We start from the raw sequence: 15,359 nt of genomic DNA, 5'->3' as shown, positions 1-15,359 counted from the left end.
CACAGATTCTCTTGTTCAACCTTCATAACAATTTTCTGAGGTAGGCTACACACTCTCCTTTTCACAGATGAAGCACTGAGTCTAAGAAACCTACCCAGGATGACCAGTTGGAAATGGTAGCTGGATTCACATCCAAGCAGAATGATCCTAAAGTCCACTTCATCACCACTGTGCTCCAGCAATTATTTTCTTGCCACTGCATGAAACAGATGAGCACACCTGTCACTTTGTGGACCTGGAAACTGTGGTGTGGCAGAAAAACCAGGTTTCAGTCATGCCTTCACTTTTGCCTTCTCTGCATCTAGGCCCTTGATTCAGCTGGCTGGTTCTCAGTGTCCTGGGCATAGCTCATGTTGGGTAGTTCTTGCAGACTCTCCCCAAAATGAGGAGGTTGAGTGACATGCCATTTCCCACTGCAGCTGAGAAGCAGCTCCACCAAGAACAAGAGTTTTTACTAGTGGAGCTGCACTGAAGTGCGTGCCTCGGAAGCTCACAGTTTGCCAAGCAGGCTGTCTATCATCTTTAGCAAAGGCAGAGAAGGATAAAATAACTGCTTTTAAGGGCCTGCTGGGTGTCAGACATTGCCTTAGGCAATTTATTTACATTCTCTTTAATCCTTTCACAAACAGTGAAGCATTATCCTATTTTAAAGATGAAGAATCTGGTTTCAGCTTAATTATGGATATCCTAGGATTCCCCTAATAATCACTGAATTCTAACAGAAATTCACTAATACCTAACAGAAACTCTAGACATTATATCAAAATGCCTTCAAAATACTTGTATTGATAATATATTATTTGTCCACATGTAACTGGATAATGAAACTTGCTAAATAAGGAGAATAGCAAAAATATTTTGTGCTGCCCTTCCATTATTAATGTTAGTTTGAAAGCTTGAAATGAGCAGACAACTCAATATTTTCCAGCATGCATCACGTTAGCTTTTAATTCATTAGCTGTCTTTTCCTACTGTCTGCTTTCTTGCTATGGTCTACATTTTATACTGGTGCTGCAGAGATATGTGAAAGGATTATGCTGCCCCACTTTAGTCCTAGGAAATAGAACTGCTATGAATTATTAATAGTATTGGCTTTCTAATGCTTTATTGATCATTTCACCTCTTCGTTTCAGAGCAGGATATTAGTTAGATGGGATTTTTTTCCCCACCACCCCAGAAGCTTACTATGGTTTTGCAGGAAACACTAACTGACTTGAGTTGCAGAACAGATGGTCCTATGTTGATTTCCACCTCTAGCTGTGATGGAGTCTCCCTCCTGCCATGCTTCTGTATCCTTGCTCAGTGATAGGTTAATAGGGAAGTTTTCAGACGGTGCTCTTCAGAGCCCTTAGGATTTCCCAGCGGTGCCTGAGGTGCAGTTGGTGGAAAAAGGGCCTGGGGTGAGGGGCGGGGTTCTGCACCCCCCACCCCCACCTCAACTGTTCCTTTGTTCAGAGAAGCACTTCACTCCTGCTATAAGCATTAAGCTTTGGAGCAAGATTATATTGGGAGGATTCTTTTTTTTTTTTTTTTTTTAAAGCATAAAATTTTAAAATTAATACAGCACATAAATAGTAGGTGTCTGTACATACTTGGGATATAAAGAAAACTGTCTAAGGATAATCACAGTATGTATGAGCATATACAACCAACTATGCGCTGACTCTGACTAATGTGGTGGCATGTCATGTGACTGGGTTTGCAGGATGGACTTGGCCCTCCTGTGGGGTTCAAATAGTAACTGACTTCACTCAGAGTTCAGTGAGTTCACTGAACTCTGAGTGAAGTTCAGTGACTATGTTTATTTATATTGTGAGTAAACTCACAGTCACAAGAAATACAGTAAAATTTAGGGACTGGCAAAAATACATGGACAGATTGCACGAATAAACTTTGTTCACAGGCTTATATTCAGGTTATTAGATCAGATCCATAGGCCTCTAACTTCCTTTAAGAGACTGAATATTGTCATTACTTGAGTTATTTCATAGGGGACGGCCACAGACAAAATATTTACTCACTTTCTGTAATAAAAGCAACTATGTCTTTACCTTTCAAAGAGTTTTTAAAAAAATGCACGAGGGTTTTGTTTTGTTTGAGGTAAAAATCAAAGCGTTAACAGGTCATGCTCAGGGTTCCTTTCTGTGTGTGGTGTGCACAGACCCTAGGAATGCCCCTTCCTCTCATGCATGGAAGGTGCAGACCTGGGGAGGGCAGAAAGGTGACAGAGGCTCAATTCATTCAGTAAATACATATTGAGGGCCCACTATCATTGGGAATCCTGCTAGAGGGTGGGGACCCTCTCTTCCTAGAACTTGCATTCTAATGTGGAGGAGGCAGGTAGTGAATACATAAACAATCATATAAACATAGCAATTATAGAATGTGCTAATTCCCATGATGCTCACAACAGCATGGGGGTGGGGCCCTTTTTAGATACCATCAAAGAAAGGTCTCTGGGAGGGCAGACACCTAAGTGCATTTTAGAAGGCCACAGCTGGCCTCTTTGCTGGCTGCCAAGGCCATAAATATGTGGCACTTACTGTACTTGATGGCTGAGTGTGTGCCATCTGCACCCATGAATTAGAGACAAGGCTGTGGAAACCTGGAGGGGACTGAGAGTTGGCGACTCTCTGAACAGGAACAGAAAAACACAGCATACTTAATTTATTAAACGAATAGATTTTTCCTTGGTCATTTAATATTTATCAGCATTGTGTTTTTTTTTTGTTTTTTTTTTTTTTTAGCATTGTGTTTTATTAATTTCTTTTTAATGCAAAGGTGGCCTGCAGAACACTTAAATGTAATATGGACAAGATCATTGTCCTTTGCTATTTCATAAAAAATTGTTTTCACAACTGTGTATGGTTCTCATCAACCACGTAAGAAAGTGTATCCATAATAAAATTCCTTCTATTATTTCCTCATAATTGTTAAAGACACCATGATTTGGGGAAGAGAATTAAACTTCACAAAAATAAGTTTCATTTTCAAAATCTCTACATAAGGCACTTACTGGTATTACAGTGAAGAGAGAACATGGTTTTCAAGTAACATGACTTTTGTCAATAGAATTTTCCAGTTTACATCCTTTCTTTTGTTTTTAAAGCCTGCCAGTGGATCATGTTGCTTAAACAAAAATACCTGAAAGATAGATGCACACAAAACCAACTCAGATTTACAGCAGAAATAATAGACTTCAATCTCTTTCAAGCAAGTATAACTCACCCATCCATCTAACCACCCATTCAGTATTTATGGAGTCTACAAAACTAATAGGTAAAATATGCTGTAGTTAGAGCATGTATTAGTGTATTATGATCTTGCTGGCCTCTTGGCTGGGTGCATTGTTCGTGATTCAGTTTTTCTCTGTAGCAATTCTCTGAAGGGCATGTAAGCCAAAATATGGCTAAAAAAAAAGTGAAAGTGTGAGTTGCTCAGTTGTGTCCAACTCTTTACGACCCCATGGGCTATAGCCCACCAGGCCACTCTGTCCGTGGAATTCTCCAGGCAAGAATACTGGAGTGGGCTGCCATTCCCTTCTCCAGGGGATCTTCCTGACCCAGGGATCAAATCTGTGCCTCCTGCATTGCAGGTGGATTCTTTACCATCTGAGCCACTGAAATGTGGCTAGAGAGACTAAAATAAAGAGCAATTTTAAATTATCCTGTCAATGTGTTAAAAATTGACAGAATGAATTTAAAAATACATGGGGTGGTTAATCTAGGCATTCCAAAAAAAAGGAAAAAACTATTATATCACCAAGGAAGTTCGGTAAGGTATCTGATTACAACATGAGAGATCACTAGTTTCTCTATGTGTCAGTTTAAAAATATGATAATTAAAAAGCATCTTGTTCAAAACAGCAAAAAAAGTACATATCTAAGTATAAACTTACCAAGAAATAAACAGGACATGAATTGAAGCAAACAAAATTTTAATGAGGAACATAAACACTTGAACAAAAGTAGACAAAACAGTTATTTTTTTATACAGGACTCTTGAAGTTTAATAATTTTTCAAAGTAATGCAAGAGCATCAGTCAAGAGAATGTATTTTTAAAAAGGCATAATTTGGTTTAATTTACTATAATTGATTTCCAAGTGTTTTTAAAAGCAGTCTACAAAGATTTCTTTTTTGTCTTGCTTTATGAGAAATAAGAGCTTCCCTGACAGTTTAGTTGGCAAAGAATTTGCCTGCAGTGCAGGAGACTCAGGTTCGATTCCTGGATTGGGAAGATCCCCTGGAGAAGGGAAAGCCTACCCACTCCAGTATTCTGGCTTAGAGAATTCCATGGGTCCACGGGGTTGCAAAGAGTCATTATAGATAACACTGTATCATGAAGATTTGGGGGGATTCCCTGGTGGCTCAGAGAGTAAAGAGTCTGCCTGCAATGTGGGAGACCTGAGTTGAGAAAAACTGATCAGCAGATTGCATCTTTGAAAAGGGAGGTCAAATCACCCAGTTCTTTCTGAGAAATAAATAAAAGTTACTCAATTATTGACTTCTCTTGCTTTATTCATTTTCAGTACTTCACCTTTATTTGTAAATATTCATGAAAAATAAAGTTAATATTGAATAATTTTAATACATATAACTTTTAAAAATTATTTTTCTTTTTTTTTCCATTTATTTTTATTAGTTAGAGGCTAATTATTTTACGGTATTGTAGTGGTTTTTGTCATACATTGACATGAATCAGCCATGGATTTACATGTATTCCCCATCCCGATCCCCCCTCCCCCCTCCATCTCCACCCAGTTCCTCTGGGTCTTCCCAGTGCACCAGGCCCAAGCACTTGTCTCATGCATCCAGCCTGGGCTGGTGATTTGTTTCACCCTAGATAATATACATTTTCAATGCTGTTCTCTCTAAACATCCCACCCTTGCCTTCTCCCACAGAGTCCAAAGGTCTGTTCTGTACATCTGTGTCTCTTTTTCTGTTTTGCATATAGGGTTATCGTTACCATCTTTCTAAATTCCATATATATGCATTAGTATACTGTATTGGTCTTTATCTTTCTGGCTTACTTCACTCTGTATAATGGGCTCCAGTTTCATCCATCTCATTAGAACTGATTCAAATGAATTCTTTTTAATGGCTGAGTAATATTCCATGGTGTATATGTACCACAGCTTCCTTATCCATTTGTCTGCTGATGGGCATCTAGGTTGCTTCCATGTCCTGGCTATTATAAACAGTGCTGCGATGAACATTGGGGTGCACGTGTCTCTTTCAGATCTGGTTTCCTCGGTGTGTATGCCCAGAAGTGGGATTGCTGGGTCATATGGTAGTTCTAATTCCAGTTTTTTAAGAAATCTCCACACTGTTCTCCATAGCGGCTATACTAGTTTGCATTCCCACCAACAGTGTAAGAGGGTTCCCTTTTCTCCACACCCTCTCCAGCATTTATTGCTTGGAGACTTTTGGATAGCAGCCATCCTGACTGGCATGTAATGGTACCTCATTGTGGTTTTGATTTGCATTTCCCTGATAATGAGTGATGTTGAGCATCTTTTCATGTGTTTGTTAGCCATCTGTATGTCTTCTTTGGAGAAATGTCTGTTTAGTTCTTTGGCCCATTTTTTGATTGGGTCATTTATTTTTCTGGAATTGAGCTGCAGGAGTTGCTTGTATATTTTTGAGATTAATCCTTTGTCTCTTGCTTCATTTGCTATTATTTTCTCCCAATCTGAGGGCTGTCTTTTCACCTTACTTATAGTTTCCTTTGTAGTGCAAAAGCTTTTAAGTTTCATTAGGTCCCATTTGTTTAGTTTTGCTTTTATTTCCAATATTCTGGGAGGTGGGTCATAGAGGATCCTGCTGTGATTTATGTCGGAGAGTGTTTTGCCTATGTTCTCCTCTAGGAGTTTTATAGTTTCTGGTCTTACATTTAGATCTTTAATCCATTTTGAGTTTATTTTTGTGTATAGTGTTAGAAAGTGTTCTAGTTTCATTCTTTTACAAGTGGTTGACCAGTTTTCCCAGCACCACTTGTTAAAGAGGTTGTCTTTTTTCCACTGTATATTCTTGCCTCCTTCGTCAAAGATAAGGTGTCCATAGGTTTGTGGATTTATCTCTGGGCTTTCTATTTTGTTCCTTTGATCTCTATTTTTGTCTTTGTGCCAGTACCATACTGTCTTGATGAATGTGGCTTTGTAGTAGAGTCTGAAGTCAGGCAGGTTGATTCCTCCAGTTCCATTCTTCTTTCTCAAGATTACTTTGGCTATTCGAGGTTTTTTGTATTTCCATACAAATTGTGAAATTCTTTGGTCTAGTTCTGTGAAAAATACCATTGGTAGCTTGATAGGGATTGCATTGAATCTATAGATTGCTTTGGGTAGAATAGCCATTTTGACAATATTGATTCTTCCAATCCATGAACACGGTATGTTTCTCCATCTGTTTGTGTCCTCTTTGATTTCTTTCATCAGTGTTTTATAGTTTTCTATGTATAGGTCTTTTGTTTCTTTAGGTAGATATACTCCTAAGTATTTTATTCTTTTTGTTGCAATGGTGAATGGTATTGTTTCCTTAATTTCTCTTTCTGTTTTCTTGTTAGTGTATAGGAATGCAAGGGATTTCTGTGTGTTAATTTTATATCCTGCAACTTTACTATATTCGTTGATAAGCTCTAGTAATTTTCTGGTAGAGTCTTTAGGGTTTTCTATGTAGAGGATCATGTCATTTGCAAACAGCGAGAATTTCACTTCTTCTTTTCCTATCTGGATTCCTTTTACTTCTTTTTCTGCTCTGATTGCTCTGGCCAACACTTCCAAAACTATGTTGAAGAGTAGTGGTGAGAGTGGGCACCCTTGTCTTGTACCTGATTTCAGGGGAAATGCTTTCAATTTTTCACCATTGAGGGTAATGCTTGCTGTGGGTTTGTCATATATAGCTTTTATTATGTTGAGGTATGTTCCTTCTATTCCTGCTTTCTGGAGAGTTTTAATCATAAAAGGATGTTGAATTTTGTCAAAGGCTTTTTTGGCATCTATTGAGATAATCATATGTTTTTTATCTTTCAATTTGTTAATGTGGTGTATTACATTGATTGATTTGCAGATATTAAAGAATCCTTGCATTCCTGGGATAAAGCCCACTTGGTCATGATATATGTTTTTTTAATATGTTGTTGGATTCTGTTTGCTAGAATTTTGTTAAGGATTTTTGCATCTATCTTCATCAGTGATATTGGCCTGTAGTTTTCTTTTTTTGTGGCATCTTTGTCTGTTTTGGAATTAGGGTGATGGTGGCCTCATAGAATGAGTTTGGAAGTTTACCTTCTTCTGCAATTTTCTGGAAGAGTTTGAGTAAGATAGGTGTTAGCTCTTCTCTAAATTTTTGGTAGAATTCAGCTGTGAAGCCATCTGGTCCTGGGCTTTTGTTTCCTGGAAGATTTCTGATTACAGTTTCGATTTCCTTGCTTGTGATGGGTCTGTTAAGATCTTCTATTTCTTCCTGGTTCAGTTTTGGAAAGTTATACTTTTCTAAGAATTTGTCCATTTCTTCCAAGTTGTCCATTTTATTGGCATAGAGCTGCTGGTAGTAGTCTCTTATGATCCTTTGTATTTCAGTGTTGTCTGTCGTGATCTCTCCATTTTCATTTCTAATTTTGTTAATTTGGTTCTTCTCCCTTTGTTTCTTAATGAGTCTTGCTAACGGTTTGTCAATTTTGTTTATTTTTGCTAAGGTCTCTTTAGTTTCTTTTGCATTTATTTCTGCCCTAATTTTTAAGATTTCTTTCCTTCTACTAACCCTGGGGTTCTTCATTTCTTTCTTCTGTATTTGCTTTAGGTGTAGAGTTAGGTTATTTATTTGACTTTTTCTTGTTTCTTGAGGTAAGCCTGTAATGCTATGAACCTTCCCCTTAGCACCGCTTTTACAGTGTCCCATAGGTTTTGGGTTGTTGTGTTTTCATTTTCATTTGTTTCTATGCATGATTTGATTTCATCTTTGAAAAGGGAGGTCAAATCACCCAGTTCTTTGTGAGAAATAAATAAAAATTACTCAATTATTGACTTCTCTTGCTTTATTCATTTTCAGTACTTCACCTTTATTCATAAATATTCATGAAAAATAAAGTTAATATTGAATAATTTTAATACATATAACTTTTAAAAATTATTTTTCATCTTATATTGGACTATAGTTGATTAACAATGTTAGTTTCAGGTATATAGCAAAGTGATTCAGTTATACATGTGAATGTATCTATTGTTTTTCAAATTCTTTCCCCATTTAGGTTATTACAGAATACTGAGCAGAGTTCCTTGTGCTATACAATAAATCCTTGTTGGTTATCTATTTTAAATATAGCAGTGTTTATATGTCAGTCCCAAACTCCTTATTTATCCCTCCCTCCAACATTCCCCCTTTGGTAATCATAAATCACTCTATAGGTCTGTGAGTCTGTTTCTGTTTTGTAAATAAGTTCATTTGTATCTTTTTTCTTTTTTTAGATTCCACATGTAAGCAGTATCAGATGGTATCTGTCTTTCACTCAGAATAACAATCTCTAGGCCCATCTATGTTGCTGGAAATAGTGTTACAGTAGGTCCCCTACCTGGGCTTCCTGGTGGCTCAACTGGCAAAGAATCCACCTGCAATGTGGGAGACCTAGAGAAGGGAATGGCTGCCCACTCCAGTATTCTGGCCTGGAGAACTGCATGGACTCTCCAGTCCATGGGGTCACAAGAGTTGGACGCAACTGAGGGACTTTCACTTTCCCCTACCTACGAGTGAGTTCCATTCCAAGAGTGCATTTGTAAGTCCAATTTGTTCGAAAGTTCAACAAAGACAGCCTAGGTACCCAACTAACACAATCGGCTATATGGTACTGTACTGTAATGGGTTTATAATAATTTTCACACAAATAATACATATAAAACAAACACAAAAATTTTTTTTAATCTTAACAGTACAGCACCTTGAAAAGTACAGTAATATGGTACAACAGCTGGCATCCAGGGGCTGGCATCAAGTGAACAGGCAAGAAGAGTTATTAATTGGAGGAGAGGGAGAAGGTGGGAGACGGTAGAGCTGAAGAGTCGTCATCAATAGCAGATGGAGGGCAAGCTGCAATGTCACTCACGCCTGATGATGATGGCACAGGTTCAGGTTCCTTGCTGGATTCAATTCTATATGTCCTCTTGAAGAAACAACCAGTGATGTCTGGGTAGTAGCTCTTCTTTTCCTGCCATGGATGACATGACAGCAGTGGACTGCATCCTCAGTCTCTTTGATTCTTCAGTTACTTCTTCCTTGTGCCGCTCTCTGTCCTTTCTCTGGGCTTCCACTTCCATCAGGGCTTCCTTAGGAAGCTCCTCGTTTGGCACAGCAAAAGTACTGTGAAGTACAGAAGCACGACCACGTGTGGAGGGTGCACACACGCGACAATGTAAACCACTCATCTGTCGGTGGACACAGGGCTGCTTCCGTGTCCTGGCTGTTGTAGACAACAGTGTGCTGAACACGGGTGCGTATATCCTTTCAAATCACTGTTTCCTCTGGATGTATGCCCAAGAGTGGGACTGATGTGTCATACAGCTTCCCTGGAAGCTCAGATGGTAAAGAATCCACCCACAGTGTGGAAGATGTGGGTTCAGTCCCTGGGTTGGGAACATCCTCTGGGGGAGGGCGTGGCAACCCACTCCAGTATTCTTGCCTGGAGAATCCCATGGACAGAGGAGCCTGGTGGGCTACAGTCCATAGGGTCACACAGAGTCGGACATGACTGAGTGACTAAGCACAGCATGGTAGCTCTATTTTTACTTTTTTAAGGAACCTCCATACTGTTCTCCATAGAGGCTGTACCAATTTACATTCCCACCGATAGTGCGGGAGGGTTCCCATTTCTTTATACCCTCTCCAGCATTTATTGTTTGTAGACATTTTGATGATGGCCATTCTGACTGGTATAAGATAATATCTCATTGTAATTTTGATTTGCCTTTCTCTAATAACTAGAAATGTTGAACATCTTTTCATATGCCTCTTGGCCATCTGTCTGTCTTTGGAGAAAATTTAGGTCTTCTGAGCATTTTTTTTTTTATTGGGTTGTTTTTTTTCTCCAAAGAACCAGCTTTTAGCTTCACTGATCTTTTCTGTTGTTTTGTCTCTATTTCACTTATTTCTGCTCTGATCTTTATGTTTTCTTTCCTTCTATTAACTTTGGGTTTGGTTTGTTCTTATTCCTCTAATTGCTTTAGATGTAAGGTTAGGTTGAGGAAAGAACCCCATTTTAAATATCTATGTATGCATACCAGTATCTAGAATATACCTTTCATGCAGTGTTATTTACTGAAATGAATTAATGGGTACTGTTGGATTATGTGGTTCCTTTTCACATTAAGGGGGATTGGAAAACTATGACATCCCAATCTCATCCTCACTAATTAGATAAAAATTTGTGACTAGTTATTTTTTGGCTAGAAAAACACCTCTGCCATTTACAGATCTGAGCCACCCCTATCAAGGGCAAGAGCAGCACATGAAGAACACATCTTTCCAAGAAACAGATGACTGGAGCACTCCTAGGTGAGTAGGCAAGTAGGGCAACATGGACGGCATGTGTGGAGCCATGGCATAGAGGGCCCCTCCACTTCTTTCTCTCTCATACACACACACATGCTGGTTCCAGTTCCTCTCTCATTCTCTCTTGAGTCCTTTCAAATATGGCTTTCACTCCACCAAAACTGTTCTCGTCAAGGTCATCAGTGACCTGCATGTTGCTAAACACAACAGTCAACTCTCAGTTCTCACCTTACTTAACCTGCCAGAATCATTGCCCAGGTTGATCTCTCCCTGTTCCCTGAGGGCTTCATTTGACTCCCAGGACACACTGGCTCTCCCGGTTTTTCTCCTGCCTCACTGGATGCTTTGTTTTCCTCTGCTGGTTCTTCTACTTCTTGAGCTCTTAACATTGGGCTGCCCTATGGCATAGTTTGTGGGCCTCTTTCTTTTTCTATCTACATTCCTTGTCTTGGTGATCTTATTCATTCTGATGGCTTTCAGTGCTGTCTATCTGCAGACAAATTCCAAATTTTATCTCTGCAGCCAGATTTAGGGTCCAGCTGCCTACTCAGCATCTTATTCAGATGTTTAATAGACATCTCAGATTTAACATTCTAAAACTGAACTTCTCATCTTTCCCTCAAATCTGCCCTTCTCACAGTCTCTCCATTTCAGTACATGACAATCCTATTCTAGTAGTTTTTCAAACCAATAACCCAAGTGTCATCCTTCAGTCCATGTGTCAGCAAATCTATTGACTGTACCTTCACAATCAATATATCCAGAATCTGATCCCTTGTCAACACTAACATGGCTCCTACTCTGAGCAAGTTACTTAACTCTTCTGTGTCTCTTTCCTTATCAATGACTTAATAGGGAAAATGAACTACAGCTTATAGAGTTACTATGTGGGTTAAAGGAAACTAAGGAATTCAACACAGTGCTGAGCAAACAGGCAGTGCTTCATTAATGTTAGCTTTTTATTATTACTACCCTTTCTTTTCTAGAGGGTTTCAAGGAAATTTGGTAAAATTGAAGCCATCAGCCCTTTTCATAATAACTAAACTTTATTTTTCAACACATGCAGTTTTGATTTTTAAGATTTCAACTAAATGAGTTGAAGGAAAGAAAATGTGTTACTATGCTGATGGCTTACCTTCTGAAAACGATGTAAACATTCTCCTTACCCAGAAAAACTGTCACAGTAAGAACCAAAAAGAGGGTTACAACAAACTGCTATTTGTAAAATAAATAAGATACAAGGATTTAATCTACAGTACAGGGATCATAGCCAATATTTTATAATAACTTTAAATGGAGTTTAGTCTATAAAAATATTGAATCACTGTGTTGTACACCTGAAACTAATATTGTGAATCAACTATACTCCAGTAGTAACTGAAGAATTAAGTAGCGAAACAGCAAGCTTCCCCGGTGGCTCAGTGGTAAAGAATCCACCTGCCAAGGCAGGAGACACAGGTTCAATCCCCAGTCCAGGAAGATCCCACATGCTGCGGAGCAACTAAGCTTGTGTGCTCCCGCTACTGAACCTGTGCCCTAGAGCCACAACTACTGAAGCCCACACATCCTAGAGCCCAGGCTCTGCACCAAGAGGAGCCACTGCAGTGAGAGGCAGGCGCACTGCAACTAGAGAGTAGCCCCCTTTCACTGCAACTGGAAACAAAACCCGTGCAGCAATGAAGACCCAGTACAGCCAAAAAGATAAAAATAAGTAAATAGCATAGGGCAATTTGAATCACTGGAATTCCTCTCCAGCCTGTTAAGAGTAATTCTCAGCTAATCAGACAACTGTAGCTTAGAAAATATTTTTAATTCAAGGTTATTGAGGTTGTTACATACGATACTCCATAGCTATAGACACCACTAGTTTCACAACCTCAAAGACCTTTGGGGATATGAGGAAACTTAGTGTTTCTACAACAACTGGGATAACAGCTATCAACTGTACAAAAATGCTTATTATTAACCTGTACTCCCACTTAATTTTCATCCCAACTAATTATTAATAGGTAGAAAGATTCTTGAATATCCTTAAAATATCTAAGGTGTCAGCAATATTACAGTAATCTTATTTTATATGAAGCATCTCAGGTAAGTACCCAAATGTATATATTAGACAAACAATATCACTACTAAATTAAGAAAAAATATTGTACTATATAAGCAAAGAAAATTTCAGAACATTGTCCCTTTAATGCAGTTACTCTGCTAATATGTGATATGAAATGGCTTTTGAATAGATAAGATGTTTGTCTAATTTTGTTCAAATATTTACAGAAAAATCACATTCATTTTTTTATTCTCTCTCTCTCATCCTGCATATATAATCTACCATTTGCTGGCTAATAAGAAAAATCCATAGTGAATTGTTTTATTCTTTATAAAATATATTTTTATGTTGTTGCATATAAGAGCTAAGTAATAATGACTTTGGATATTTTAAAAGGAGGGAAATTACTCCACAATGAAATCATCAGGAGTTGACTATGCTTAATTGGTCATTAGCTCTTCTTTGCTCACATTTGATTATATGTTAAACTCTATGATATTTTGATACAAAATTTATATTGTGTATATAATTATACATATATATATGTATATGTGAGAGACTCAGGTTCCATCCCGGGGTTGGGAAGATCCCATGGAGGAGGGATGGCTACCCAGTCCAGCATTCTTACTAGAAGAATTCCAAGGACAAAGGAGCCAAGCAGGCTACACTATGGTCCATGGGGGTCACAAACAGTCAGACATGACTGAACAACTTTGAGAGAGAGATGTCATGTATATCTTTCATATTACATGCAAAAGTTGCTTATTAAACATAAACTCCCATTGTTACTCATTGTGGGATCATTTCAGCTAGTCCATATACACTAAAATGCTAATTTTTATTTATTTATTTTTTGTAGGAAGTCCTGGCTGAGCAAGATTGGAAGTCCTAGTTCTCGCATTGACCGCACGAACTTTTCCAATGAAAAAACCATCTCTAAACTTGAATACTCTAATTTTAGTATTCGATACTAATAGGAGAGAAATTAAAATTGTAATGCTTATACTATACAATAGAATAGACTGTATTCTTAAGTCTGCATACTAGTGACAGTAGCAGAATAGGGTAAAAAAAGAAACTTTCTGTTCTGAAAGCTGCAACATTACATTACTAAAAATGGTTGACAGTGAAATAGTTTTACTCAACAATGTTTTTAACAAGCCAAATTTAGCATTCTAAAATTTTAAATGTCATTACAAAATATTTTAATATGAATATTTTATTTAAACTTGTCTCATGGAATCTTTAATTCTAATGAATATTATGACATACATGTTATTTGGCTGGACATAAAATAATAAGTTAACCACTTAAAAATTATTTTTGAGTATTATCTGAATTGAGTTCTAAAACCTCTGAATAATAACTTGTTAAAGTTGAATACTTTGTTTAACAACAGCAAAATAACCAGTAGTTTGATATAAATGTCTATGATGATCAGCATAGCCTTAAAATCAATAAAGAGTTAACTTTAAACTGATTGAACAAGAACGTGATTCAGTACTTCTATTGGAGCTACTTAATGCTTTCTAGGAACCATATTCTTCTGTATGGTGAACAGAGTGAAGAAATGGCAATGGTAGTATATAGCAAGCAGCAAGGTTTATATTTGCAACAACCCATAATGGATGTCTTATGAACCAGAAAAGGAACTGAGAGTCTAAATAAATCACACTGTTCCCCAAATTTGGGGACTTCCCAGGTGGCACTAGTGGTAAAGAACCCACCTGCCAAAGCAGGAGACTTGAAGAAATGTGGGTTCGATCCCTGAGTTGGGAAAATCCCCTGGAGGAGGGAGGGCATGGCAACCCACTTTAGTATTACTGCCTGGAGAGTCCCATGGACAGAGGAGCCTGGTGGACTACAATCCATAGGGTCACACAGAGTTGGACACCACTAAAGCGATTTAGCACAGCACAGCACAGCCCCGAAATTTGGCCTGTCGTCTGGGGATTCTCAACATACAGATGATAATTAAGCGACATAGTATTTTAAGGGAAAGTTTTATTTTTGGGGGGGGGGGGTTATTTCTACACCACAGAACTATACTCTGGAGAAATGGAGACCTTTAACTCAAATATTGGGGAATTTCAAATATATTTCAAATATATGTAGGTACAATATATACTTACATAGGGGCTTCCCTAGCGGCTCAGATGGTGAAGAATCTGCCTGCAGTGCGGGAGACCTGGTTCAATCCCTGGGTAAGGAAGATCTCCTGAAGAAGGGCATGGCTACCCACTCCAGTATACTTACTTGGAGAATCCCATAGACAGAGCAGCCTGACGGGCTACAGCCCATGCGGTCACAGAGTCTGATGCGACTGAGCGATTAACACACATATTCACATATCCCTTCAGTGATTTCCAAATTTTTGTAACAATGGAATCCATTAAACCAATTTACATGGAATTAAAGCAAGTGGAAAAGGATAACCATTATGACTGAAAATGGGGTTCTGTGGAGCCCTGAACGCTTGGTCTCACTTTCCTTCCTGGGTCTTGTCCTCTGCAATTGTCCAATAATTTCAAATGCAGTGGGAATACAGGTTAGAAGCCATTTTTCTATCTGTGGAGCAAAACTCTATTGTTACTACTCCATGACATAGAGAAAGAATTCAGGCCACTCTTCTCTATCTGCTGCAAGATTATAATTAAGGAGATGAAGCATGGGCTGCCTTTTTTCATTCACAATGATTAATTTGATGATAATACTGATATCAAATGTATATAACAGAACACAGCATTAGAGAATGACAAAGTTTTTTTTAAA

General features: G+C 38.2%; 1 protein-coding gene across 5 annotated transcripts in view; it reads left to right on the top strand.

Annotated features, from left to right (window-relative positions):
* ACYP2 (acylphosphatase 2) overlaps positions 1-14,067 on the top strand; it is a 179,021-nt gene extending 164,954 nt beyond the window's left edge. For 2 of the 5 annotated variants that reach the window (XM_061155442.1, XM_061155439.1), the window contains 2 exons: positions 10,459-10,540; positions 13,447-13,581. In XM_061155442.1, the coding sequence (XP_061011425.1) occupies positions 10,459-10,525 (67 nt within the window). In that variant the 3' untranslated portion in view covers positions 10,526-10,540; positions 13,447-13,581. Of the gene's footprint in view, positions 1-10,420; positions 10,541-13,446 lie in introns of all 5 variants that reach the window. The other 3 variants (XM_061155438.1, XM_061155437.1, XM_061155441.1) reach the window with 3 other exon arrangements.
* The last annotated feature ends 1,292 nt before the right edge of the window (positions 14,068-15,359 follow it).

Source organism: Dama dama, chromosome 11 (genome assembly GCF_033118175.1).
Source record: "Dama dama isolate Ldn47 chromosome 11, ASM3311817v1, whole genome shotgun sequence".
NCBI classification, from domain to species: domain Eukaryota; kingdom Metazoa; phylum Chordata; class Mammalia; order Artiodactyla; family Cervidae; genus Dama; species Dama dama.
This window is presented reverse-complemented; position numbering and strand designations above follow the sequence as displayed.